The 27,230-nt window shown below is 42.6% G+C and overlaps 1 protein-coding gene across 1 annotated transcript in view; it reads left to right on the forward strand.

The window, feature by feature from the left end:
• The window catches only part of PAPOLA (poly(A) polymerase alpha), a 46,881-nt gene extending 20,350 nt beyond the window's left edge, over positions 1–26,531 (forward strand). The window contains exons 13-22 of the mRNA XM_006879058.1: positions 3,800–3,853; positions 4,576–4,695; positions 6,141–6,250; positions 9,741–9,862; positions 13,772–13,914; positions 17,163–17,263; positions 17,462–17,679; positions 21,668–21,730; positions 23,525–23,599; positions 25,872–26,531. Of these exons, the coding sequence (XP_006879120.1) occupies positions 3,800–3,853; positions 4,576–4,695; positions 6,141–6,250; positions 9,741–9,862; positions 13,772–13,914; positions 17,163–17,263; positions 17,462–17,679; positions 21,668–21,730; positions 23,525–23,599; positions 25,872–25,967 (1,102 nt within the window). The 3' untranslated portion in view covers positions 25,968–26,531. The remainder of the gene's footprint in view (positions 1–3,799; positions 3,854–4,575; positions 4,696–6,140; positions 6,251–9,740; positions 9,863–13,771; positions 13,915–17,162; positions 17,264–17,461; positions 17,680–21,667; positions 21,731–23,524; positions 23,600–25,871) is intronic.
• Positions 26,532–27,230: the final 699 nt, after the last annotated feature.

The following is a 27,230-nucleotide window of genomic DNA, read 5'->3' on the forward strand; positions in this document are numbered from 1 at the left end:
GCAGGGACAGAGCCAGCTTGATTATTTTGTTTAGGGATGCTGTGTTGTTGTCACTTAAGATTGAAAGACCCTAAGGTTGAGTGTGAAGTGTGTCACTATAAATTGGGCTTTTCTGTTTGGGTCCAAAGTCATCTTTGTTTTCCACTTTAGTCAAATGTTGAGAGAAATACTTTTAAGCATTTTTAATAAATATATAGGCTGATACCTACACAGAATTATAAAATGATAGAAAATTGTAAACAGAGGAGTAAAATGGCAGGAAAGCCGACCAGCATCTGTAAATCCCAAGCACCAAGGAGGAGAATGGGAGGCTGGTGAGTGAGGCTCTTAAAGTACCCATTTCCATAGCTTCCATGTATGTCAGAAAAAGTCAGTGTTACTTTATTAGAACAAGTTTAAGTTGCTAGAACCTTGAGATGATGGTTTAAAAATTTATTTCAAGTTAGAAGATGCACAAATCTGCGCTAAGTAGCATTTACAAGATTTTTAGTTGGTTGGTTAATAGAGTATAATATTTCTTAACATGTGATTTAAATGATTGAAATCTGAAATAAGCAAATCTTTAGGTTAAGGTAGTATAAAAATTCTTAGTTGTGAGGAAATAGCAACAAATGAAAATCTGTCCGGGAATTGTGAATTAGAACTGTTAAGTTCTGAGAGGACAGAGACTGTAAAACGTGGAGACGGTAAGCTGGCACCGAGTTCTGTTTCTAGTTTTCCACAGAAGCCCATCCCCTTCTTTAAGTTGTCATGCTTACTATTGGTAAGCTATGGGAAATAGAGATTTGAAGTTTTAAGACCTACTCTCATATGAAATGCTCCAGAGATTAAATATATATTCGATTTAAAATTCTTAACTCTCCCCTGAGTCAGTTAGGTCCTCTTGGAGGCACATTCTTTTAAGACATCTGAGGAAGTGATTCTGAGGAACATAGTGGCATTGCTTGGTAGAATTCTAAATTCTAAGGGAAAAGTTGATTCCCTTTTAAGCTACTTGACACTTAACCGACCTGGGGAATTTGAATAGTGATTTTGGGGTGTTTATTTCACTAGCAAACAAAAGATAATAGGGAAAAATTCGTTCTGAGAAAGTTGTGGTTAATAGGTTGTAATTTCACAGGATGTAGAAAATAATTTAGTCTTAAAACCTTTTATTAGGAGTGATAAGTCTTGGTGTTAGGTTACTTAGTCCTAGAGTTTTGACAAAAATGAGATTTTTTTTTCAGTACATAGCTGAGCTCTGTTAATCTGCTCGTAAAATATTAGATGAAATCACCGAGAAAACCTCATTTCCAAGTACTTTATGGTGGATTATTTTGTTGTAAAAGCAAGTAAATGAGATATTTTAAAAGTAGGGTTTAATGTGTTTGGAACAATTGTATACTCTATTGGAAGTTAGCATAGTTTCTCAGGATTAGCTGTCTTAATCTTCAGAAAGTTTTGATGACCTAGTGCACTTCCAACCCAAAGTCAGACAGTTTAAATCCACCGGCTGCTTCTCAGGACAGAGATGGGCGCTCTGCTTCGGTGCATCGGTGCATTTACAGCCTAGGAAAAGCCATTGGAGGGTCAGCCTGATTCCGTTCCAACTTGAAGATGCCTGACCACAGCAGCGTGACTCGTTACGTTTGTGGACCCACTGCCCTGCACTCAGACTTGAGGGTTCTCTTGACGGCCTTGGAGCGCCTTCCATGGTGCAGAGGAGTAGGTGGCAGTGTGCAGCAGCTGACAAGATTACCTCTGTTGGATAAGACTGGTTCGTTCATGGGTCCTGTTTAGAAGGAACTGAAATGAGGCATCACAGTTTTGGGTTATCTCACATTCTAGAGTCTAAATTTAAAGGTATTTCTTTCTGTACTCTGATAGGAAGACTAGGAACTAACTGATAATCTAGTTAGGATATTTAAACCTTAATGAAATGTAGGTGGAATTTTCGCCTCCAGCTTCTTAGATTGATGAATCCTTGTTTTGAATACCAATGCCTAATGGCTGATAGAGGAATACGGGCAAGTTCTTTCTGTTTAGTGAAGTGACTGTTTTCTGTCTCCATGTCACATTTGCTTAGCTTTGGTTGAGTGAAGGACTTAACTGCAGCACAGAGAACAGGATCACTTCACGCTGTTAATTTTGTGCTTGCAAACTAGGCACTTGACCCTCTTTAGGCTTCAGAATACTAAACTTGTCCGATCCAGCAATGTTCTAGTCACATATTGAAGTATGCTTCACTTTGATAAAGTTCTTCACATTTAAGCAGTTGCTGAACAACCTCATGAACAACCTGGTTGGTCATGGGGTGAGGATTGAGCCAGGTCCAGGTGACCCCGGGCAGTGCGGCATTGGTCATTTCTGTGTGTGCCAGCTTTGTATGCATCACTGCCCTAGTTGTCACCTCTTTTTAGAGACCTTCAGTCTCCTCCCTACTCTTAAAAATGCCTTACCACCGTTTGACCTTCACAGAGACTGTATATGACATCACTGAGCTCATCAGGATTCCATTCTTAGGGTGCCCCGGACTGTGCAGTTCAGCGTTCATTTTTTTTCTGTGGTGACATGAAATGCATGTGCACCATGTGCTCCTGTGCATAGGGTGCCTGTACTGGCTCAGGTCCAGCCTGTGGACAGAGGTAAGGACCTTTGAACCCAGGCAGCAGACTGACCTGTGTTCTCACATGTACGCCTTGCCTCCGTGGCCTTGGACTTGGAGTCCTGGAGGTTTGCTCATTTTGAACTTGGAGCTTCATTTTATCTGCCAGTATGACAGGTCCCCCTGTGTTTCACAGATAAGGAACTTGTTCAGCATTACAGCTGCTGACTCTTTGGACCATTTCCCAAATATCTGTGAGCATAAATAATTAATCGTAGGGAGTGTGGTTAAAATTGCTTCACCTCCCAAAACAAGTCTCCTTGTTAGAATGTTCTGCCTTTGCTTGCTTGAACTGGACTTGAGTAGTTCCTTTTTTGGGGCCTAGGTCAAAGACTTTCCTGGTAAAATGTGGTGGTCAGAAAACACTATTACTGTCTCAGACTCAGTTAAAAATGTGGACACCTGCCCCCTTTTGCAGACTGCTGCCCATGAGGAGCAGCGACACCACTCCTTTCTGAGGTGGTTGCTTGTGGGAAAAGTGGGATTCCAGCATGTAGAAGAGAATCCCAGGGTGACTGAGCTCAGTGTGTTCAGCATGAGGGGTGGCAGAAGAGGTCTTAAATATTTAAGAGTAGCTGGTTGTGGTATTTTCTGAACTGAAAACTCACCTTTTTCTAGTTTAGCATGGTAGTGTTGTAACCAGTTTAGAGAGTGTTTTCTGGTCTCACGTTAGAGATCATTAGTTCTGACCAGAAAAGTCCCAGGGCTTAACGTCTGTATCCCTTTAATTGTGCTGACTTGTACTTGGAATTAAAAAGGCATAATGTATTTGAGACTACTTTTGGAGTTCCTGATGTTTTACTTCTATTCAGGGAACATATTCTTAGGGCCAGATCTCCAGGGCTGTTTTCATGAAAAGAACTCGAGGGTCATGGAACAAAGTTTTCAGTTACTGATTATGTAGCTTCCTTGAACTAAAGAGGCTTTTCATTTCATGATTCATAAAATTACCGTCTTGGTCAGAAAAATTAAGCCCACCAGTAGATTGAAACTTAGGAAATTTGTCTTTCATGAGTTCCTGTCTATCTTGTAGTTCCCACTCTTTTGCTGAGTTATGTTGATCTTTAGCTATAAGAAGCTTGTTACATTATGGTTTTAATGTCCTGCACAAAGCATGTAAATAAAATAAATAGCATGTTGTCTTTATCTCCAAAGGCATTATATTGTACTTCTAGCAAGTGCACCAACAGAAAAACAGCGCCTCGAATGGTGAGTATAAGGCTAGCCTTCATAGGAAAAAGAAATTGCTAAATGGCTCGAATGCTCTCAGGACACAGTAGGAGGTGGGAGTCCGTCAGGCATTTATTTGTTTGATTTGTAGGAGTCCTGGTGGCATAGTTGGTAGGGAGTTGCAGTGCTAACCCAAAGGCAGCGCTTCTCTGATGGTTTGAATCCAAGCAGCTCCTTGGGAGAAAGATGGGCAGTGTCCTGTGTTAGTCATGGCCTCAGAAGACCCACTGGAGGGTTAGTACGGAGTCTGTTCCAGCTTGGCAGCAGCGAGTTGAGTTTTGAATCCTTGTGAGGGAAGTATAAGAACCAGAGGATCCATATTTAACTTTTACATACTTATTTTTCTTTATAAAGATACCTCCCTAGCTATATAAAGTCTGTTTTTATAAAACTTGGGACTTTTTTTAGCTTGCTGCATTTTCTTTTGAGTATTGGCACTGGCCTGTGACTTCCTGTTTTGAATGACATGTAGTTGAGTATCTTTTCCCTCCTGGGAGCAAAGTTCTCTCCACAACATTTGGGGGTAGAACACAACCTTGAGTGTCATCCGCATCTTGGTCAGACAGGTGAACTGTGTCTAGATCTTTTTTTGGGGGGGGGTATCTTCCCCATACTCCTACTTTATAGAAATAGATTTGGTTTTATGATTTTTTAAAAAATACATCCGAAACTTTGAATAATTTTAAGTGACATTTGTCCAGGGTGGGCTTGGTGGAATCAAAAATCCGCATCCTGGTTGGAAGCTTGGAGAAGAACGAATTCATCACACTGGCGCATGTGAACCCCCAGTCCTTTCCAGCACCCAAAGAAAACCCCGACAAGTAAGGAGTCTTCTGATTACATCCCCTTTTTAGTTTTTACTCTGATGCTCTGTCAGTGATATTTTGAAGTAGCTAGTCTGTCAGTATTTTGTTGATTGGCTGTAGCCCATGGCCAGTTTGAAATTTCTAGTTTAGGCTGTCTAGATTAGGAATAAAGGTGGATAAGCAGAAAGCTTTTTTTTTTACAAAAGCCAACTATGGAGTTGTTTTTCTGATGATAATCAAAGGACAAAGTAACCAGCTAGAGTCCCCACTCTGCAGATTGACCAGGACTGGCAGGCACAGTGCTGCTTCCAGCTCTCCTCCTCATCTCTGTCTCCGCTACACTTGTCAGAATTGCTGCTGTCTTCTCATTTTTTTTAAAAGGATGTACTTTTGATTTTGACTGTGCAGAAATCCGCCTTGTGACGGATTCTGCAGCAGTGTGCAGGTTAGCTTGATCTCTACAAGGTCTTCGTGGGTCCCTGACTGGTGAAGGGCTGTGTATTACTTGAGACTCATTTCGAGGATGAGGCGTATCAGTGAGGGACATTTTAATTTGTAAAAGGAAAGTGGGGACCTGCAGCCGACAGGAGCTCTTCAGCCTGGGTTTTCTTTGCTGCACAATGCAGAGCCCCAGACTGCTGTGCTTTTCCCCCTTTGTCTTCCTGCAGTCGTGTGAAAGAGGTATTGGCTGGGGCAGTCTGACTGCCATGTTCATTAGTAAAAGATTGTGATTCAGATACATCTTAAATGTTCTGAAGCTTTTGAACCACCAGGTGTTGCTGTTTTGTGTGGTTGGGTTTTTTAAGACAATTTTTAAATTTTATTGTTTTTTGTGTGTACCGTCAAATTGGATCTTACTGATACAGGAGGAGATTGGCCCTCCTTCTTTAGCAGAGCATTTGGCGGATTCGAACCACATACCTCTGGCATTGCAGTGCAGTTTCTTGCTTCTAGGCCACCAGAGCTCGCTCAGTTTTTGCTGTTATGTTACTGTAAAATTCCTCTTCTTGGGATTTCATTAACGGAATCTCAAAGGCTCAAACATTACATATACAAGTTTTAGTTAATGTGTGGTTTTTTGTTTTGTTTTTTTAAATCTAGGAAATCCTTTTTGTTTGTTTGAATTGTTCTTAAACAGCATTATCCTTTCTAAGTTAGAACGTAGGTTTTCATTGCTCTCCTGCCTTAGTTTAGACTCATCAGGAAGGTTGGCTGTCAGGTCTGGGTTGTAAGGGTCTTTTCACCCTGGGACTCTGATCATAAAGTAATAGGAGTAGAAAGTGTGGGAGGTGAGAAGGGAAGGGGGGGTTTTTTAATTGAATTGTAGGTCTAGCTTTAGAACTTAGTTTGTTTCTATGCTTGTATTTCACGTTTTCCACTTAGCTCAGTTTGTCAGCCCTATTTATGGTAGTTTTTATGACATCCTAATAAAGCTCAGTAATGATATTCTCACTTTACAGGGAAGAATTTCGTACAATGTGGGTGATCGGGTTAGTGTTTAAGAAAACAGAAAACTCGGAAAACCTCAGTGTTGATCTCACCTATGATATTCAGTCTTTCACCGATACAGGTATGTCTCTGTTTGGATGACCAGAACGTTTACATGCGCGCATATTTGAATTTTTTCCATCTAAGGACCAACTTGAAGTAACTCAGGAAACAGTGATTATCAGAGTGGTTATTTAAATGGTTTTCTCTTAATTAGTAATTTCTAATGCCATGTAGTTTCTGAAATCTCCAGTATATAAACCATCCTGATTGCAGCGGTGGCCTTGAAGTCAGCAGAGCAATGTTACATTTGCTTTTCTCACAGTGCTCGGAAATTAGGAGGGATCCATGAATGCATATGTCTGACTGCCTTCATAGCCTTGAACCTTAGAAACATGAAGGTCAACTTCTGACAATTTGAGGAAGATATCCTAGTTGTCAGGTGAATTGGTTGACATTCCAGATTGACCCTGAGCAAAAAGGTAGTAAGTTTCAGTTCAAGACCAGAAAGTGGGTGTATTTGATGAAAACCAAGGCCGAATGGAAAAATTCAAGGTTCAGGGAAGCAGAGGGACGTGTGTCTCACTCTTCTCTCAGACCTTCCTCTCTGTTCCCCTTCCTACTTTCAGTAAGTGGTGTTTTCCACAATATGCACATTGATCCTAACCAGCCAAGAAGAAAGAGGGAGAGAAAAATGGTTTTGTTACCTATTTTTTGTTTTGAAGCTTGCAACTTTGAGTTTATAGTCACAGCTAGTTATTTAAAGGGGAAAATTGAATAATGCTAAGTCTTTAGATCTTACTAGGGTCTCTGTACTTGACTAGATGTCACCTAACAATAAGTCTTTATGTAGAATAATTAATTTTTCATAACGAATTTTTATTTAAAAGTTAGTTTTAGGTTTAAATGCTATATGATACTTTCCCCCCTAATGTTTGCTATTTCATTATGAAATGTAATAATGGTAAGATCAAAGTATCATTTACTAGCAGTATTTACAAAGGAGAAACAGTGTGTCTTGGTCCTGAAGTATTTGGCATGCATCAAGGTGTTGGAAGGCACAGTGCTGAGGGACCAGGTGGACACATTGTATGTAGAGCCCCTGACAGTGTAATCTTTGTGACTGCTGGCTGATTTAGGGGCTTAGGTGTAGAGATTCAGACACTGTCTACAATGTTGCTAGTGATGACGAAAGATTCCAGGAAAGCTAAAGGTAACTTTGATTTCCCCAGTAGCATTCCTGGAAAATTAGGTTCGGAATACTTGATTTCTTAGTGAAATTGAGTTTGGCTCTTGGTTTGAGTAATCCAGTGGTTGGTTTTTCGTCTATAAGAGCACAGGCTGCGGGGCAGGGGTCCCTTCTTGATTCAGAGGAACTCTTGCAGGTTATATAATGTCTTGGCTAATGGCAGCCCTTAATCTTTGTGACAGCAGAGACCTCACTGTAGGTTTCTAAGATACCGTCTTCTGTGGAACACCATTAAAAGTGACTTTTCCTAAGTAAAAATCCCAGCATCTACTTAAATGATTTTTCAACTAGGGTGTCGGAGAGAGAAGTGAAGGTTTAGTTTTGTATATTCCATCCAGGTTGAGCTGTTTGGTCAGAGATAGTCCTACCAAACCATTGGGATGTTTGAGGAACTTACAGATGTTCTAGAGAGCTCTCTCTGGTGGCTTAGTGGTAAGGAATCATACTGCCAACCTAAAGGCACATGGATCAGGTTCACTAGCTGCTCCATAGGAACAAGATGGGCAATCTCCTCCCATGTGATTTACTGCCTCTGAAAACCCAGTACAGGGTCAGCTAAGAGCTTGTTCCTACTCAGGGGCAAACAGCCACCACCATCCACAGAGGTATTCTAGGGGAAAAGTGATTTCATGATCCTGTATCCTTAAGCATTCATGGAGTACCTTAGCAGGCTTACCACATTCAGAATAGAAGTCTTCAGGCCCCATTCCAAAACGGCCTCTCCCCAAGTCTTTTTTATTTCTCTTAATGATACAGTAGCCTTCTAGTTGTTCAAGCTAGACACCTTGGAGGTGACCTTGACTTTTGTTTTTTCTCTCTTCTCCCTCTGTTACTCAAATTCCTCTGCCCTCAGCCTTCAGAGTAAATTGCAATTCTTCCTCTTGGTAGTCCCTGTCCCACTCAGCCAGCTACTGTCCTCGCTGTGTCCATGCCTTAGCTTTCTTCTTTTGTTCTTAGTCCCTATCAGCTGTTTTTAACTGGAATCCCAATGATTGGGTGTGTAATTGTGCCCTCTCCCACTCAGAACAGAAGTCCACATCCTCACTGCAGTGGACACATCCACCTTGTTCAGGCCTAGTCTATGAGACCTAACGTGGCTCGGGCTAGGAGGGACCCGCACTTGATAAGACTTCATATTCTGTAATCGACCCCACCAGACCTGGGTTGCAGTTGGTGATGAGAGACAGCCCTGTGGCCCTCCTCATGTGGAGCAGAAGATGAATGCTCCTGAATGAGGACAGCACAGGACTCTCATTCTGCTGTATAGCGCCTGCCTGTCAGACCGAACCTTCCAGCAGCTGACAGACAGCAGGGTTCACTGGCCACGCCTTCCACTCAGGGTTCATGGCCTACCACACTGTGGGAAGAGTTGGGTTAGGACTGTTTGGGTTTTAGCATGCAGAGAAGGGAGGGAGACAGTCTCCATCCCTAACTGGTCTCCATTCCCAACCGGCAGATCTCTGATTCCTGACACTCAGGTGTGTGCTCTGCTTTTCCACATTTGCTCTCCTGGGACCAATACATGTCTCCTCACTTAAGCCTCCTCTTTCCAGGCTGGGCTCCTTGCCTTCTTTCCTTTGTCCAGTACCTAATGAGGAAGCTTTTTACCTGTTTTGTGTCTGTTCTGTTTGCTGATTGTGTTCTGCATCTTTGGATGTGGGCTCTGGGATGTCTTGATGACTACGTTACTCTTACAGAAGCTTGGTACATGCCTGTTCGATGATGGGCAGTATCCATCTTTTCATTTGGGTGCTGGCTCTTCAGATCAAAATTATTTGTATATATCTGTAGTTTTTCCTTTCACTCTGTGGCGGTTTTCATTATTTCTGCAAATAAGTAAGTCATCATTTAAAATGCTTTTTCACATCATATTTAAAGCTGTGTTTACAGATTTAGAAGAGGTGGTTTTTAGGTAGAATATAGTGAGCATGACTTCTAATTTTCAGCATTGTTATTCCTTGGGCTCCAGTTTTAGGTAAGATTGGCATTTTGAGGGTGGGATGGCTGTTGTTTTGGGCTACCGTTTTAAATTACCCTACTAGCATAACAAGAAGTTTAAAACCCATCTCGCCCGGTCCGCAGTTTGTGAAAGGGTTGCCCTGGAAGGACTGATGGCTTTTGTGCCTGGGTTTGTGGTCAAAGGCACCTAGCGTGTATTAGACAGTGGTACTCTGTTGGCAAGAGCTAGATTTCAGCCCTGAGGATTGTGTTGATAACTGATCAGAAAGGCACCTTTAACTAGATTAGCCTCTCCGGGTGAGTTTAACTAATTTTGGAAAAAAAAAAATGTTTCTATTTTGTTGACAATTTTCTAATTGTATAGTTTATAGGCAAGCAATAAACAGCAAGATGTTTGAGGTGGATATGAAAATCGCTGCAATGCATGTAAAAAGAAGGCAACTCCATCAGCTGCTCCCTAATCATGTGCTTCAGAAAAAGAAAAAGGTAAATGGAGAAAGTACTTTTGAAATCAACCCCAGCGTATGAAACCTCGTGACACAGTGGCTGCGTGGTTGCCGTCTTGCTCCTCGTCTGGTCTCTTGGACATACTTGTTCAGACACACGAGTGATGATTCACCATGCCTTTATTTTATGTGTGCTGTTTTTTCTTTGAAAAGTCTTTTACTACCCTTTTAAAATCTCACACCCATATCTAAATAGCATTAAAAAAGTAAAACTAGTGAGATGATAATGTTGATTTTGTAACCTCGTATTTATGGGGTGAATTGTGAAAACTAGATGCCCATCACTGAAAAATGCAAAATGCTGTAAAAGAGGCGTTCACCTCTGCCACGCTCAGACATCGCAGTAGGTGTTTGCAGCGTGTTGTGGCAGTGTTGGCTCTCTTGACCCTGAAGAGCTTCCTCGGGTCCTTGGCCCTTTTGTTGACTTGTCTCCTTCTGCAGAATCATTAGGGCAGGCTGATATTTCAGTGCTGAGATTGCATATATGTTTGTTTCTTTAAGTGGTTTTCAAAATAGATGCTCTTTTCTTCAGTGGAATATTGTCAGTAGTAGAACTAAATAAACCAGGGCTGTGTATGTTCCTATGTTTAGTAACAAGAACGAGATGGGGCTTTATCCACCAGCTTTGTAGATGTTTTACATATTTAAAAACTCCTAACACTGTGCTTTGTTTGGGAAGACGATGAAGGAAGAGTTATGTGGCAGAGAATGGTTGGCTGTTAGAAAAGAGTAGGACAAGAAGATAGAGGAATGAATCCCCAGAAGGCTCTTGCTCCATAATGTGTAGTGAAATGTTTCAGGGTACAAAAACATGGATGTTGAGGGCAGGAACTTGACACCACACTGCCTAGACACAGCCTAGACACACTCAAACTGCTTCCTAAAGAGATCTGTGCCATTTCTATAGTGGGTGGATATCCTGGCTAGCCTTGTTTGTAAAAGTAATTACGAATTTTTACTTACGAGGCGTAGCTTTCATGAGTCAATACATGTAAAGAGTTTAAACTAGTGCCTGGCCCATAGTAAATCCACCTTAACCTCTGTTAGTGGTCACACTGCTGTCATTAACAAGGTGGGGACAGGGGCCTAGGTGATTGTTTTCTTGTCTAAATGCAGCTTAAAAACCATGTTTCATGTCTTCAGAGCAAAAAGAACCATCTGTGATTAGATATTAATATAGTCCGATTAGATATTAATATAGTCCGAATATTTCACTTAAGTCAGCACAACCTCATCACCATATAATTTTAGTTTTTAGTACCCGTACATATCAACAGATAATACATACTTTTAAAAGGCATTTCACAGTACTGTTTTGTGACTTGTTTTTCTACATGCTTGCTTTAGTCTGTAGGGAGATCTGATGGCTTATGCAGAGGTATGTGGTTCACTTTCAGCTGTTCTGTGGGAGAAAGATGGGCATTTAATCTCCTGTGATTTACTGCCTCTGACAACCTGCTGCAGAGGCCCTTGCGGTTCTGTTCTGACTCAGTGTATATAACAACAGCATCAAACTCGAGTCTGTTGTGTGTACTTTTGTCCTGTGTTAGTAACTGTCTGCTGTTTCTTTGGATAACTTTGATAGGATTTATTTCTTCAGGGTCATTTACTTTTAAGATACCTTTAGTTTTGTGTGTTGGTTTGGGTGTTTTTTTGTTTTTAAATTTTTGTGTGTGTGTGTACCATCAAATTGGATCTGACTGGTACAGAAGGAGATTGTCCCTCCTTGTCCAGCAGAGCATCTGGTGAATTTGAACCAAGCTCCTCTTGGATTGCAGTGCAGCTTCCTGCCACTAGGCCACCAGAGCTCCTTACGGGTGTTGTGCTGCCGTCTTTTGTTTGGTTTGTTTTTCTTTAAAAAAAACCCAGACAAACCTAGAATCCAGTCAACCAGTGAGCACATTTTTTTTTAAACAACATTAATAAAAACCCCTACATTCAATAAGATAGCTGATTGTTTTGGTTTTTGAAATTTTTCTTCTCTGTATAAGTAACCTGTGTTTGGTTATCAGATTCCATAATTATTCTCATGGAGCTGTTACTAATAGCAGTCCTTTATTACCTGCTGTAAAGTAGTGCCCATGCATTGTCTTTTTCTGTATTTAATGGTCAGGAAACCTGTAGGTGTTGTCCTTGGAGAAGAAGCAGTGAGGAAAACACTTGCCAGCAGCTCCGTTGTATGTGTGAACCAGAGTTGGAGGTCTGACTGCAGGGGCTGTGTGGTGGTGTCTTCGCGCTGCCATTCGCTCCCTGGCTGGGGCTTCTTTTAGAGCACGTTGCTAGAATAATTATGATGAATTGATAGTAGTAGTCTCTTGCTCCCAAACGTGATTAAAGATACCGAGGCAAAACAGAATGGCTAATTGCTGTTGTGTATATGTGTAGACCACCAGTTAAAACCTTGATAGTCACAGATTGTCTCCACTGGTGGCTGGTTAGGTTAGAAGAGCTGTAACACTGAGGGCAGTTCTTGTGTAAGCTACTTCATTAACCAGCAGTTCCTTCCCATGCTCACTGGGGAGATTGGTAACATGTTTGTGTAGGAAAAAAGTATTCACGGCTGTCTTTATAACCAAATAGTACTTCTTTTCTCTGCTCTTTGTCTCTGATACATATTAATCTGTGTATACATTGGTATGTCTGTAGTGCCAAATCAGAGGTTAGGGTATTTGTCACGTGGGAAACTGAAGAGCAGAATGTGTGCACATACAGGCAGCACACAGGTCATGTAGAGATAAAACTGAGTACATACAGGGTGTGGGTGTTTCCCCTAAGTGTGGGCTTCACCCGCTTGTTTAACAAAGATCAGGTTGTTACATGAATGGGGAGCATGGTGTGGAGGGTTACTGCATTATTACAAAACTGCCACATTAGCTCAGGACACCACTGACAAATCACTGAGAGGCCTGGCTTTGCTAATAAGCTCGCGTATACAGGTAGGCCTTGTTACTGTCAAACGCACATCTTTAACACACTACACAGCTGAATGTAGAGTGTTTACTATTGCTAAAAATGGGACCCACTCACCAATGAGATAGGAGGGAAGGGTGAGGCATGTTTTCATCAACATGAGTGTAATTAAGTGAACGCTGAGGCTAGGCAGACTTTGACATGATACAAACACACTTTAAAATCATGATAGCTCTGATGGCAAAAATAAAACTTTATAAAAGGCCACCATAGAAATTAGCATATCCCACTAAATCATTGGTTTGGGTTTCCTGCTTATTTAATGCTTTGTGGAGCAGGGCCAGTGTTAGGGTTTCTGTATAGGCTGTAGTTCCGTTTCCACAGGGTAATTTACACTGTTCCTGCACCATGTGGAGACCTGAGGCTGCCGCTAGAGCTGCAGTGGTCTTGTTTTCTCAGAGGCTCCCTTGGCTGAGAAATAGGATCATAGGTGGCACTGAATTGTACTTAAATGGTCATTGGTTTGGAATTCCGTAATTTTATGTTTATTGTAGAGTAAGTAGAAGTATGAGTAACCAAACAAAATTCCTTCTGATTTCACTTTCCAAAGATGTTCATCATTAATGTTGACTGTGTCAATCTTATGCGCACGTGGATGCACTCTTACATGCATACACTCATGTGCATGCTGCCACAGCCTCTGTGCCCAGGTGGTTATGTTTTCTTACTCTGATGCTTCTCAATTTGTGCCAGGGGTCAGTCAGTGCATTTTCAAAGTGGAGTATCTTTGTCCTGCACTGGTCTGTGCTCCTCTCAGAGATACTTGGAAATAGAGGACAGGACTCTGAAGGCTTGCCTTGTACAACCAGTTTGCTTTAGATTTTCACCCATGACCTGTTCTCTTTGTAGAAATCTTGTCTCAGTTAGGTAAATGGCGTCCCAAAGGTGTGAGTCTGATGAAATGTCTTCTTGATTGCAGCATTCAGCAGAAGGTGTCAGATTGGCAACTTTGAATGACAACAGCCTCGACTTGTCCATGGACAGTGACAACAGCATGTCTGTGCCTTCACCCACTAGTGCTATGAAGACCAGTCCATTGAACAGTTCTGGCAGCTCTCAGGGGTAAGAACTGGGCTGGATGCAGCAGCTGCTTGCTCATAGGACCTCACACAGACTTGGGATGCAGTTAGAGTTCTCAATGGAGAATGCTATTTTTATTCATATTTTAGTTTTTTTTTCAACAGCCATTTTACACCACGCTTTTGGAAAGACAGTTTTTGTGTCTTACTGTATCTTGCTTGTATTACAGTTGGAGAACAGATTTGTCTTGATGTAGTCAGTAATGAATGTTAACACCAGACTTAAAACTAAGCCCACTGGGTAGAATCACTGGGGTCTAGTCCTCCACAGAGCGACTCTGTAGGCCCCAGCAGCACTGCCTCGGTGAGTTTTCTGAAGCCGGAGTCCTTATGGAAGCAGACGCCGAAGCACTTTCTGTGAAGTGGCTGGTGTGTTGAAACTGTTGCCTTTCCACTTAGCAGCTTCGAGCTTTGACCACTACACCACCAGGGTTCTTGTTTGCTCTGACACCCTCCAGATTCCTGTTTGAAGAGAGCTGCAAGCTTGAGTGTCACAGTGTGTTCAGAACAGCTCTGGGGAGGGAGCCTGGCCTGTACTGGAGGGCGCATGCATGGCGTGGGCGGATTGAGGTGCTCATTACAGACATGCAGACAGTGTCTGGGCTTTTATTACAAAAGAAAGACCTGTGTATATTGGTAAAAATAGCACTCAGGAAGTCCTGTTGAGTTCTGTAAATCTTTAAAGTGTATCCTTCAGGAATACTTCTTTTTTGTGGATACACTATTTATGAAGAGAGTGGTTTAGGGGAGATGTGAGGTACTGACAGTGTTATAAACAATTAAAATGCTGTACTGATAATTCTCATGGCATGAGCGAGATCACTCAAGCATTGTCTTAAGTGTTGAAAGAAAGCACGTTTAGAAGTTGGATTATTGGTTAAGGCAGAACTTGATGTTAGCGGAGAATACTGCTCTCTGGCTGGGTGTAGTGGCGCACGCCTGGTGTCAGCTCGGGGTGGTACTCTGGCTGAGTGTAGTGACATGCCTGGTGTCAGAGGTCAGGGGATGGAGCTCTGGCCATATGTATTGGCGCACGTCTGGAGTGCTGCTGTCTGTGCCGACCGAGTACGTGTGTTTTTAGGCTATTTGTGTGCAGTCTGTCTTGACAATGAACGTGACTTTAAGCACTGGCAGTTTCAGTCTCCAGTTAGTTGAGCATTCATTTGAAAGATTTCTTTGTTCATTTGGTTTTCCACACTAAGTAATTTCTTTTTTTTTTTTTTTTTTGCCCCCCGCCCCCACTAAGTAATTTCTTAGTGTCTTGTGGTATTAAGACACCTGTATACAGCACGGATTTGGAGTTCATGACTCTTTGTCCACCAGTGAGTGATACTGTTTATCATATCATAGACACTTTGTTGGCTGTTTCAGTAATTGCTTGTCACTTGTACCGGTGTGCCTTTGAGAGACAATCCGCAGCCTACTTGCGCCTTCCTCCTCTCTTTCAGGGTACCCCAAGTCCACTGACTTCCCTGATCTACATGTGTGGAAGTGCCACACTGGGAGAACCTGCTGGTACTGACTGTTCAGTTGTCCCCAAGGCCCTAGACACCCCACATACCCTTCCCCAGGCCGCCTATGTCTGCGCCTCAGCTGTTGAGGAGCTTGGTTTTGAACGAGAATCTGTGTGTAATCTTAATTGGATGCTATAGGGCAGAATATGCACGAGACAGAGAAGGGAAGAAGGGTGAGCAGTCAGTTTCCAGAGTTGATGAATGGGCTCGAGCATTAGGTGCCATGGAGTTGATCCTCTGAGCAACAAATTCTTGTGCTGCCCTCAGGATCTCTTACGTGCTTGACCTCATTGCTGGTCTCAGTGTTGATCCATCTTTTTGAAAGAGGCTTGGATAGGTGATCATAAAGAAACCATCTCACTACTGTGCTGGGAAAGAAGGGGCTTAATGACAGTGGTCAGACGACTGACTGTTATTTTTATAGTCTGAATTGAGCTAACTCCTGGGTAATAAGGGAGATCTTGTGGCCTAGTGGTAAAGAGTTGGCTGCCAACCCACAGGCACTTGGTTCAGATCTCCCAGCTGCTACTGGAGAGGAAGATGGACAGCTCTCTTCTGTGCACTGCCTCTGAAAACCCAGTGGAGAGTCAGCTATGAGTTGATTCGGACTTGACTTAATTAGAAAACTGGATAGTAAGGGAGCTGTGATGGCCTAGGGGTAAAGAAAAGAATTTCTCTGCCAGCCCAACATCACGCAGTTCAAGCCCACCAGCTGCCTCTCAGGACAAAGATGGTTAATTTCCTCCCATGCAGTGTACAGGACTCTGAAAACGTGCTGGAGGGTCGGTCAGCTGTGCGTCCGTTCCAACTCCATGATACACCACACCCCAACCCTGGCTCATGGCACAACTTCCTGTGAAGACGGAAGCTGAGTCATCTGCTGAATGTACATGAGAGAGGGTTGGACTTGAGAGGAGGATCCCTGGCCGGTGAAGCGCTCAGCTAACTGCTAACGAGTCAGTGATGGGAGCCTACCAGCAGTTCCACTTAGAGAAATGCCTGGTGCTCTGCTCCCATGAGGGTTAGGGCCTCACAAGGCCTGGGGCTGGTGCACTAGCGGTGGGGGAGTGCCACAAGTTAGAATCTGCTTCTTAGCGTGCAGCAGCAGTGACAAAGAGGATTTAAAATTCCTTCTTTGAAGCAAAATGATGAAATATGCCCTGTCTCTTTGAGAGCTTTACACATGTCACAAATTCTTTTTTTCCCTTAGACCATTTGCACCCGCATAGCTTTCATAGGCTTTTCTTGAAGTGGAAGTCTGTTTAATTCAGCACCTACATTAAAAAAAACCAAACATTTAAAAACAATCCTTTAGTACAGGGCCTTCGCATATAGACCATAAGGGAAGTCACTCGCTGCATGAGGCTGTTCACGTTAGTTAGTTAATTAGTTAGTTAACTGTTAGTTAGTTAGTTAGTTAGTTAAAGTAATTAATTAATAGTAGGTAAAGATAAAATGTTCAGCTGTATTTCTTTGTTGCATAGTAGGCACATCTGAGTAGTGGCTGCAGGCCGTTTGCAGCATAAGTTCTGGGGGTTAGCACTGCTTTCTGAAATGTGTTGTTCTGTTTACTGTCAAGGTCAGTACCAGAAATAGATGTGCTTATGTGGGAGTAAAACAAATGGAATAGTTACTTTAGAAGATGGCTTTCTATCTTAAAGTTGGCTACTGACTTATTTTATACTAATTTTTACTTTTATTTTCTTAATAAATTTAGCAGAAACAGCCCCGCTCCGGCTGTAACAGCCGCCTCTGTGACCAACGTCCCGGCTCCTGAAGTTTCTGTGCCACAAGTCAATTCCAGTGAGAGCTCAGGGGGTGAGGACATGACTGAGGGGTTGGGGAGCACGTGCCTTGGACTTGAGTTGACCCTTATTTTCAAATAAGCCAAGTTTAGTTTCCAAAATGCTGTTTCGTTATTTACGTGTAAAGTAGTTCATGAGTGCAAATGTGGAATAATAAAAACTTGAGCTTTTCCTTTTTTTGAATTTTTAAGAAATCTTTGCTTACTCATAGGTACATCGAGTGAAAGCATTCCTCAAACTGCCACACAGCCAGCCATTTCTCCACCACCAAAGCCTACGGTCTCCAGAGTCGCTTCTTCAACACGTCTGGTAAACCAGCCACCTAGAACTTCAGGAAACGCAACAAAAATACCTAGTCCTGTAGTAGGAGTGAAGAGGACATCCTCCCCACATAAAGAAGAGAGTCCTAAGAAAGCAAAAACAGAAGAGGTAGGTGTGCCCTGGAGAGGTGAGCCTGGACCCCAGCCTTGACCAGCTCAGATGGAGTGGAGGTGACACAGAGGGCTGTCTGTAGTGTGTCAGTCCTTTACCGTACCCTTCCTCTTTGTCTCAGGATAGCTTCCCATTTTCATGTAGGTGCTGTGTAGGCTAACACACTCCAGCCCCTCATGGCTGCCATTGGGTGCTTATAGCCCCTTTGCACAGAAATTCTTGTGCCTGTGACATAAGGTTTACAATTCCTGCATTATGCTCTACTGTGGTGACACTGAGCTGCAGGCTCTCATCCCACACAATGCTTGGATGGCAACAGGTCCCTCAGCTCCAGAGATCAGTTCACTTCCACAGGGTCACCTCAGCTCCACAGGGTCAACTAACTCAACCCTGCAGGGTCACTCAGCTCCACAGGGTCCCTGTACTTGTACTTGAGAGAGGTGACTGTACTAAGTACTGAATTAGATTTGAATTCCCATAATTACTTGTCCAAATCTTTGGGTTTTTTTCTGATAGTACTTTTTCTGATAACTCCTCACAGTTTGAAAACAGTTGTAGGGAAACTATCAAACTCATGTGGGTGGGAGTCTTTTTCCCTCACCCTCCTGTCCCCCCACCCCCACCTATAATGGAGACAATCTTTTTTAAAATGGCTATTTTAGTGAATATTACAGAGTAAATTAATATTTTATTTTCCCATTCATACAACTTTTGCTCAGTAACATTACTTTTAGTACCCACACTGTGACAGCATTTCCCCCTCTTCCTCCCTGTTCATTTCCATGAAGTCTCCTGTGCCTCTGCTGCCTTCCCCCTTTAGTGCTGTTGTAGTCCTCATCCTCTTGGCATGTGGGTCTTTTCCCTTCCCCCATCTTAATATATTTCTCTTCCTAAGTGGTGGTCTGCACTCCCACCCTCCGCATTTCTGGTAGACATCCATGTTTGAGTCTTTGTGTAAACCATTCCTAACTTGGTCACAGTTCTCCTACACAGTGGCTGATTCTTATACCCACTCCTCAATCCCTAAGGCCATACTCTGGCTCTTTGTTTTACTCTGCCTTAACAGTTGCCCTTGCAGCCACTGTATAATGCTCTACATGATGTGCTTTGAAAAGACAACATGTTCTGTGCATGGGGCGTGAACCCAGAAGTGGCACTAACCCTGTGTGCCAGCGTAGTTCCTTGTCTCACTCTCCCTGCTGTGTTCTGGAGACACTCCAGGACTTGTATTCTGCAGTCTTTGTCACATTCCCTCCTGTCTCAGGCCTGTGACCTGTCACCCCCACTCGTGTCCACTGAGGCTTGTCTTACCACCATTTTAGAGTTCACATTTACTTAGCAAAGAGTGGAAACCCCTTAACAAGGTGAATTGACACAGTGGATTCGAGCATGTTGGAGATCATGAGGATAGGACAAATTCTGATCTGTTGTTTACAGACTACTGTGGGTTGTAGTCTCCTCAACAGCAGCTGCCTGGTGTCGGTTTCTAAGGTGATCTCTGGCCTCTCCGCGGCTTCTTCAGCATTGAGTGCGCACTCTGGAGAGCAGTCCCTCCCGCACAGGCCCTGCGATGCTGTTCTCATTTGCCTTGGTGGGCATGTGCTTGTGTGTTCTGCCTGGTTGAGAAAGGCAATGGAATATGACTTTGTGGGATATGGGATTTTTTTTTTTTAAATTAGTGTAAAAATTTGGAAGCATGTGTCACACAAGTAAAGAGGATTGTGTAATGGCCTCGGTAGCCATACTGTAGCTTCCTGAGGAAGGGCTGAGGGGCACCTCCTGTCCCTGCACCCTCACTCCTCTCAATCTTTTCGGGCCCCATTAACCCATGCTCCCCACTCTGAAACCTATAGAAGACAGCATTTCGTTTCCCCTGACTGCAACATGAGGACTGTAGAAGTTGCAGTGTAACTTGACTACCCTGGTGGTCTGCACAGTGCCCAGAGGGTCCACCTCGGGCTCCTTTGTCTGTCTTTGTCTTCCTTAGGGGGTGAGTTCTCTGAGGGCATGACCATAGCACTTGGCTTCCTGTAGACCTCCAGCTACCAAGCTTCATGTGTGAACATGAATGCTCATTATTCCACAGAGATGATTTTCAAAAAAGAGAAGAAAACAAATGCAACGTAAAATCAGTGGACTTGAAAAATGATAATTTAATAGCATTGTCTGTCTATTCCATTCTCACCTGTTCCCTGTTCTTTCATTGTTAACACCTGGTGGTTTGAAGCCTGCACTGAGTGTGGTTTCTGTCTTGTGATTGTGTGATGTCCCTTACTTAGGTCTTATGTCTCATTTTTCTCTTTCCTTTAACTCCTTGACATTTTATATTTGTTTATACATTCTCCTAGAGTATGCATAGGACATCTTCCGGGAGTTGTTTAACACAAACAGAATTTTTAGATTTCAGTATCTAGAAGTGTCTTTAGGTTACCTCATAGGTGATTCCTTTCATTTCACAGAAGAGAAACTTTTGGTTCATGTAGTTATTTTTTGTAGTTAAAAAGCCAGCTAAAGTCATAGTCAAGATTAGAACTCCGGCCTAATCCTTAGGATGCCAGAGTTGGAGTGAGTAAAGTCCCTAATGCAGGTCTTTGGAAATACTTTATGAGAATGCGTTTAAGAAGTTTAGCCAATTGGGACAAGGTCCTGGTTCCACTCGGTTACTAATCTGCACACAAAGAGGACCTGGATGCGTAGAGATGAGTTTATAGTTATGTCATTGTAGTTTAGTTCTGCTGGGCGTTCATAATGTGTCAGTTTTTCAAACTCATCTAAGTGGTAATCTTAACACAAAACAAAGTATGTTGCTATATGTACCACATAGATTATGTGGAAAAAAAAATTATTGTCAAAGACGAGTACTTTCGGAAGAATTGAAACCTGCACAAGAATGGAATTATGTCGCAAACTGTCATTAGCACATTTTAACACCTCATGACCAGACTTGTCAGTTTTATAGCCCCTGAAGCCAGTCCAGAGATGACATTGTTCAACCACAAATATCTCAGAATATTTCTTAAAAATGCAGTGATGTGCCACAGCTCCAGTTGGCAGTCAGGTTTTTGTAGTGGGGCTGCTACAGTGAGTAGGTTTTTTCCATAGAAAGCAGTTTTCATGTTTGATGACACAGGTTCTTACTAGATTGATTGGTGTTGCTGTGAAAAACCTTGATCCTCAGGTTTCCCTGTGATTTATGTGCTGGATGCGTGTGTGTGTGTGTGTGTGTGAATGTGAATCCCCTTAAGGTCATATTAGTATTTTAATTTCTCAACTAAAATTTTGACAGTAAGAATGCTAAACTGTTTAAAGAAAGTAATTTCAAGTCAACTCTTACATGTCCCAACTATTTTTGGCTTTCCTTCTTAGGAAAATAAGTTTTTTCCCATTGGGATACATTAAAAAGTGAAGACCCAGGAAAGACAGTGTAGTCTTAACTTGAATTATTTCGTGGCTAGGTACTATTAGAGAATTTTAAGAAGTATCCTTGATAGAACATTTCAGGACTATTAATATTCTAGTAATGTGTGGGTGTACGTATGCTTGTATGTATGTGAACAGGTGAGAGACAGGCAGCCGAGGGTGGGTTGGGAGGTGGAGAGGAGTGGTTCTCTGAGAATGGGATAATAGTTTGTGGATCTGATCAGGAAGCCTTTTTTATTTACTTAATAAAATATTTTAAAAAAAATTTGCAACTTGAGTGGCTTCAGAGAGTATTTTAGGTGTGGTGCTTTGCAGGGTTAGTTTTCCCCATGTTCTACGAACTTCAGTAGATGCTAAAGCTAAATTTGTTAATATGGGGGGGGGGAAGTTTTCAGAACCAACAGTAAACAAAATACCGCACCCTGTATTTAGGAACCTTGTAATCTATTTTAAGGCTATATGTAATCTTACGCAGTTTTGAAAATTTTTTACTAATTAAAGCATTGATTGGCAGATAACCTAAATTTTTCATTTTCGAGAATAAAGCTTTTCTTTTTAAAAACAGGATGAAACAAGTGAAGATGCTAACTGTCTTGCTTTGAGTGGACATGATAAAACAGAAACAAAGGTATACTCATTTAGCCTTTGGGAAATATATACTCAAATAAGAGCACAGACAATGTGATAGAAATGTCTTAGATGTGGCACTGTATTGTTTAGGTTTTAGGTTGTTGTCAGTGGTCATTGCATTGTTACTGCTCTATGCTGAGATGGGGTTCCCCAAACCTGAGGTGGTTCCACTAGAGATGCTATTGATGCTAAAGTGAATCCAGTAATGACTACGTTCTATACCTTTCAAAAAGTGTGTGACTAAGTAGAGAAGGTAAGATAGTCATGTCCTTGCTTATGTTATCAGAGAAAAGAGACTTGCTTAGGCCTGGATGCCAAGGGACCAGAGCAGAAAGTCGATGTTCCTGCCTGCCATGGTGGAGAAGTGATATAGGAAGGAGGGCCGTGGTCCTTGAAGACCACATGGGATTTTAGACCGTCCAGGAAGATCGAAGGAGGAGGAGACTTCCCTCTTGGGGAGAGAGGGACCCAAGATCTGAGCCAGGTTTTGACAGGAGGTTTGTTTTAGCAGAGCAGGAGGAAGCTGTGGCTGTCTGCCTCCCTGAAGGTGGCAGCTGTGGGACCCTGTGGGGCAGTGCTCTGTCCCACAGGGCTCCCTGTCTTGACTTTGATTTCTGGATGCACTGGGCTTCATGCAGCAGATAGAGGGCAAGAGACTTATTTTGACCAGCTTGGGAAAAAACTCGAGGCTTTTACAGGAACTGGAATGTCTCACAGTCTGTAATACATTTCCTTTTTGTTTCTTTATTTCCCTTAAATTACCCAGAGTCTTTTGATGGGTAGATCATAAGTTTAACAATCTTTCTAGGTTTTGTGTCTGCCCATATGTGCACTATAGTCATTACTTGTTAAGAATGAAATACTGATAACATCATGTAACCTACAACGTTACTGTGAATCACCACACTCATCTGAAAGCTACTCCTCCTGTATTTTATTCAGGTAGCTTCCTATTAGCAGTGGTTTCCATTAAAGAAGAGTAACTCACTTGTGCTGTAGCTGACCCACGGCCACTGTTCTTGCCCTTGGCTGGGTGAGAGGAGAGGAGATACTGAGGCACGGAGTACAGTATGCTTAGTGATCAACCTTCATGTGAAATAGCCTGTGCGGCTGTCTTCCGAGGACCAGCCTTCTCTGCCCACTCACTGTGCACAGGCCCTCTCTCACCTCCTTCCCGATTCCCAAGGAGAGTTGGTAGAGCTAGTAGTTGATTGCTAACTGTCACTGTTACTTGTTGTTTACACCCTGATTTGTGTATCCATGTCTGTGCAGACCTTCCATCAGTGGAGTGGCAGGGCTCGCCCATGCCTGCCCTCTGCATCTGGGTGGGGACGAGGATCAGAAAGCAACACATACACAGAGACCATTCTTTCTTTTAAGTAAAGGCACAAAGCAGTTTGTGTACTTCTAGGTACATTAATTTGATGATTTTTTTTTATTGTAGCCAAGAGCTTTTTCTTCAGTTTATATTCTATATTTAGTTATTGTCCAGGCAACAATTTTTTGTATGCCTGCATGTCTTAATGTCTGTTTAAAATGTCTACATTGAAGCTGGTTGCAGAGTCTTGGTAGTAGTTGGACCATGAATTGGAAGGCTAAGGTAGGCAAGCAGATACTTAGTGCTGTCTGAAAAAATGAGAGTCCACATCGAGGCTTTGTGGATGGATTTTGTAATGTGGTCCCTGCTTTCTCTGAACCCCCTGCTCTCTGGCTGTCTGCTTTATTGCCCACCAGATCCAGTCGTGTTCTCGTTTCTGAGTCTCTTTTCCCCCCCACTTTCTTTGTCTCACAGGAACAACTTGATACCGAGACAAGTACGACTCCGTCAGAAACTCTGCAGACGGCGGCTGCCCTGCTGGCCTCGCAGGTACGAAGTGCACGAAGCAGGAGCAATTTATAAACATTCTTGAGGCTTGTGGTTATCGAACTGAACACATCCAGGAGACTTCAAGTTATGTTTGTGAAAGGAGATGATTTCTGGCCTCTTGAGTGTGGTTATTGTAGGTGGGAGGCAGCACGATATGAGCCCCCCCAACCCCCCCCCCGTGCTGACTCAGCACCTTGTCATGTGGTGTTACAAATTAGTGACACCTTCACTAGATGGGTACGTGGTATTTGGATAGAGGTTTTATTTATAAGTTAATGAATGACATTTAAATGAGAGGACTAAGTCACTCTGTAGATTTTTTTGCAAAATTAACATGAATTTTCATTTTTAATGTTTGTTTCTGCCTCCATTTCCACCACTTGTTTTCAGTGAAACCTAGAGGTTTTTTAAATTGTTTCTCTTTTTTGTCTTCTGTGCCAGTCCGTTGTCTTCAGAGGCACCTTGGAGTAGCTCACAATTTTGTGAGCCTTTGTTATGTCTCTGAAGTCTCTTCATGCTGACCACACCTGGTGGTCACAGTCATAATCCGGCCCAGGCGCAGAGAACCTTGTTTAATGGAGCAGGTGTTAAAACTGGGTTCTGGCTTTGCCCTCTCTTCTTCAGACCCCAATCTGGCAGCACCAGCTGCTTCTCATTAGCCTTAAATATAAGAGCTTCCTGGGGTCGCCACAGGAGCTTTGACAGGTGCTGTGTGTGGTCAGCCAGTCACACTTGTTCCTCAGCCCAGGCTTTGTGACTATGATGGAACTCCTCTAAGGAGCTGTATTCCTAGTGTTGTCTCCAAGTTCAGTCCTATAGTGATTAGTACTCATGCATGTCTTCCTGTTAGCAGTTCTCATGAGTAAGTAAAAATTTCTTTTTAATGAAAAGATTTCTCCAGTCATAGAAGCCACTCAATTCTAAAAAGATGGATTGTGTTTGATTTTTTTTTTGAAAGCACAGTGCACCTGTGTATTTGGGCATCCTAAGCACAGACCGCCAATATAGCAAAGAGGTCTATCTTGGAGAGAGTGAAACCAGGCTGCCCCTTGGAGGCTAGGATTTGAAGCTCTGTTTCACATCGTTTACTCACGTGTCCAGGAGAGACCAGACCTTGGAGGATGTCGTGCTTAGAAGGGTGGAGGGACAGAGCAGGAGAGAAGACCCCAGATGAGATGGATTGATAACAGTAACTGGGACAATGGGTGTTGGTGTGTCGGAATCAGTGAGACTGGCTCAGGACAGGGCAGGGTCACAACGAGTCGCAGACGACTTGATGGCACTTAACAAGGCAGTAAATAAGGCTCTGGTGACATAGCCCACAGGGAGTTGTGCCACTAGCCCAAGGGCTATGCCTCTGACAGTTGGAATTCTTAGTAGATGCTGAGGGAGAAAGATGCTAGTCTGCTCCAGTGCAGTGTACAACCTCCGAACTCTGCTGGAGGGTCAGCTGTGATGACTTGGTTCTGACTCAACAGCAGTGACATTTATTTGAAGACAGGCAATCTGCCCTTCTGCAGAGATGATAATCGTACTGTGGTTTACAGTTCTTCCTGGTTGTAATAGACCCCGAAGCCCCCACTGGCAGGTTCTCAGGATTGTTGTGAATAACCCAGGCTCAGAGGCCGAGGACAGTGGCATGGCTTTGATCCAGCTGCTAATAGAGCTGGTACTTGGGCCTTTGTGCATGTGGACCTGAACACGCTCAAACATGCAGAGGTTTCATCTCTATGGTTTTGAATCTTAAGGCAATAGAATGATTTAGTACGCTTTTAAATATCATAAGGTGCTTCTCAAATTTGGGACAATAGCACAAAATTGTATATAGGTCAAATTCTGTAATTTACAGTGAGAAAATAACTTGTACAAATAATGCTCTGGCTTGAAAGAGAACTTTTAGTATTTCACCACACGAGGGCTCTCCAGTACCAGTTAACACAGAAGCTGTTTGCATTACTCTGAGTGGCATCTTTTAACGACATTGTATGAGAGCTCATTCTGAAAGGCGCTTGACGGGTTTGCAATTCCTTGGGAATATGTGTGTAGCAATCTCATAATTATTTGAAGCATTTTAAAATTACGGAGCAAACTATTAGATGGTAACAAGCATGTTCATTTCAACTAGACACATTTGAATGTATTTTTCTTTACATTTTAACTTTTTCTCCCCTGTGTTAAGGTCCCATCCATTTCTCAGGCAATAAAGCCGTAGACGGTAAATCTCACTGATATTAGTGTCCTGAATGATTGTGTTCTTTGCTTTCATCCTCAGAAAACATCCAGTACAGACCTTTCTGATATCCCTGCTCTCCCTGCAAATCCTATTCCTGTTATCAAGAATTCAATAAAACTGAGATTGAACCGGTAAAACAACCTCAGGGGTCCATAGATAATATCTGCCAACTCAACCTGTTGTCTTCAAATGCTAAGAGAGGCGACTGGAGGGGACAAGACTAGATGGGAATGGAATGGATTTGGGCTTTGGTGACCTCCCACCTGGGCTAAGCAGCACTTGAACGGAAGTCCAGGTTAGTATGTGGAGCCAGGAGGACTGTTCTTAATGTGGTAGCAACAGTTGCATTAACTATTTCAAAAGATTACTGCCTTTAAAAATCAAAACAAAGAAACAGAAAAAACCACCTCAAGTTACATTTGTATCCATATTCAACATCTGGATTGGGTTTATGTGTGATGCATTGTTTGGAAATTTCACAGTACAAACTGGCATAAGAATTTCTTATTCTGATGATGCACTTTTATTATCATTTTTTTTTTTTAAAGAAAGTAGAAGTACTTTGTGATTTTCTGCTTGGTGGATTTTCTTTTTCCTCCCCCTGAAGAATTTTCTTTACCCTTAGTCTTCAAATTGGATCCCATTGTGCATGTTGTACTGGTAGACTTCAGAGAAAGGAAAAGAGGGCTTCTAATTCAGCCCCTGTGAGCAGCTATAGCCCTAACAAATGAAGTGTCATCTTGGGGACATCGACAGTGAAAGGGTAATTAGGAAATAGCTAGGTTTCCATGGGGGTCATAATTAAGAAATGATATATTGGTTTTATTTATAGAATTGTTTTATAGTGCATACAAATCAGCGAACAAAGAACAGATATTTTTCTTTGAGCGTATCAGAGCTCCACATTCTTTTGCCTTTAATCTGTTGTCTTTGAAACAAAGCAGAAAGTCCTCCCCATTTTGCATGTCTGCACGAGCTGGCTATTTCGCGAGCATCACAACTTCAGAGCTGTGCTGAGTCGCGATGAGAGCTTGGGACCGCAGGCACCAACAGGCCTTGGCTTGCGTGGCAGTGCCTGCAGGTGACTAAAGCCATGCCTGTGAAACGGGAGTGCGTGGTGCACGTGAGCGCGTGGATGGCCACTCGATCTCTAATGGAGGAACTTTGTACACTCCACACAACTCCTGTCTCTTGCAAAGTTGATTTTCAGTTTTAAACATGTGGGCAAAAGGTATTTTCTCCAAGAGTTTTAAACTAATTTTTATTTTTGAATGGCTTACCAAAACGTGTCATAAGTTTTACATACAGAAACATTTTAAAGTCATTTCTAGCAGGCACTTGGCATCTAGTCAGCTCTCTACTACTTTTTTTTTTTAAATGCAAACAATTAGGAACTCT

The sequence above is a fragment of the Elephantulus edwardii genome, unplaced genomic scaffold (genome assembly GCF_000299155.1).
Source record: "Elephantulus edwardii isolate Elephantulus edwardi_28Jun2011 unplaced genomic scaffold, EleEdw1.0 scaffold00002, whole genome shotgun sequence".
In the NCBI taxonomy this organism is placed as follows: Eukaryota; Metazoa; Chordata; class Mammalia; order Macroscelidea; family Macroscelididae; genus Elephantulus; species Elephantulus edwardii.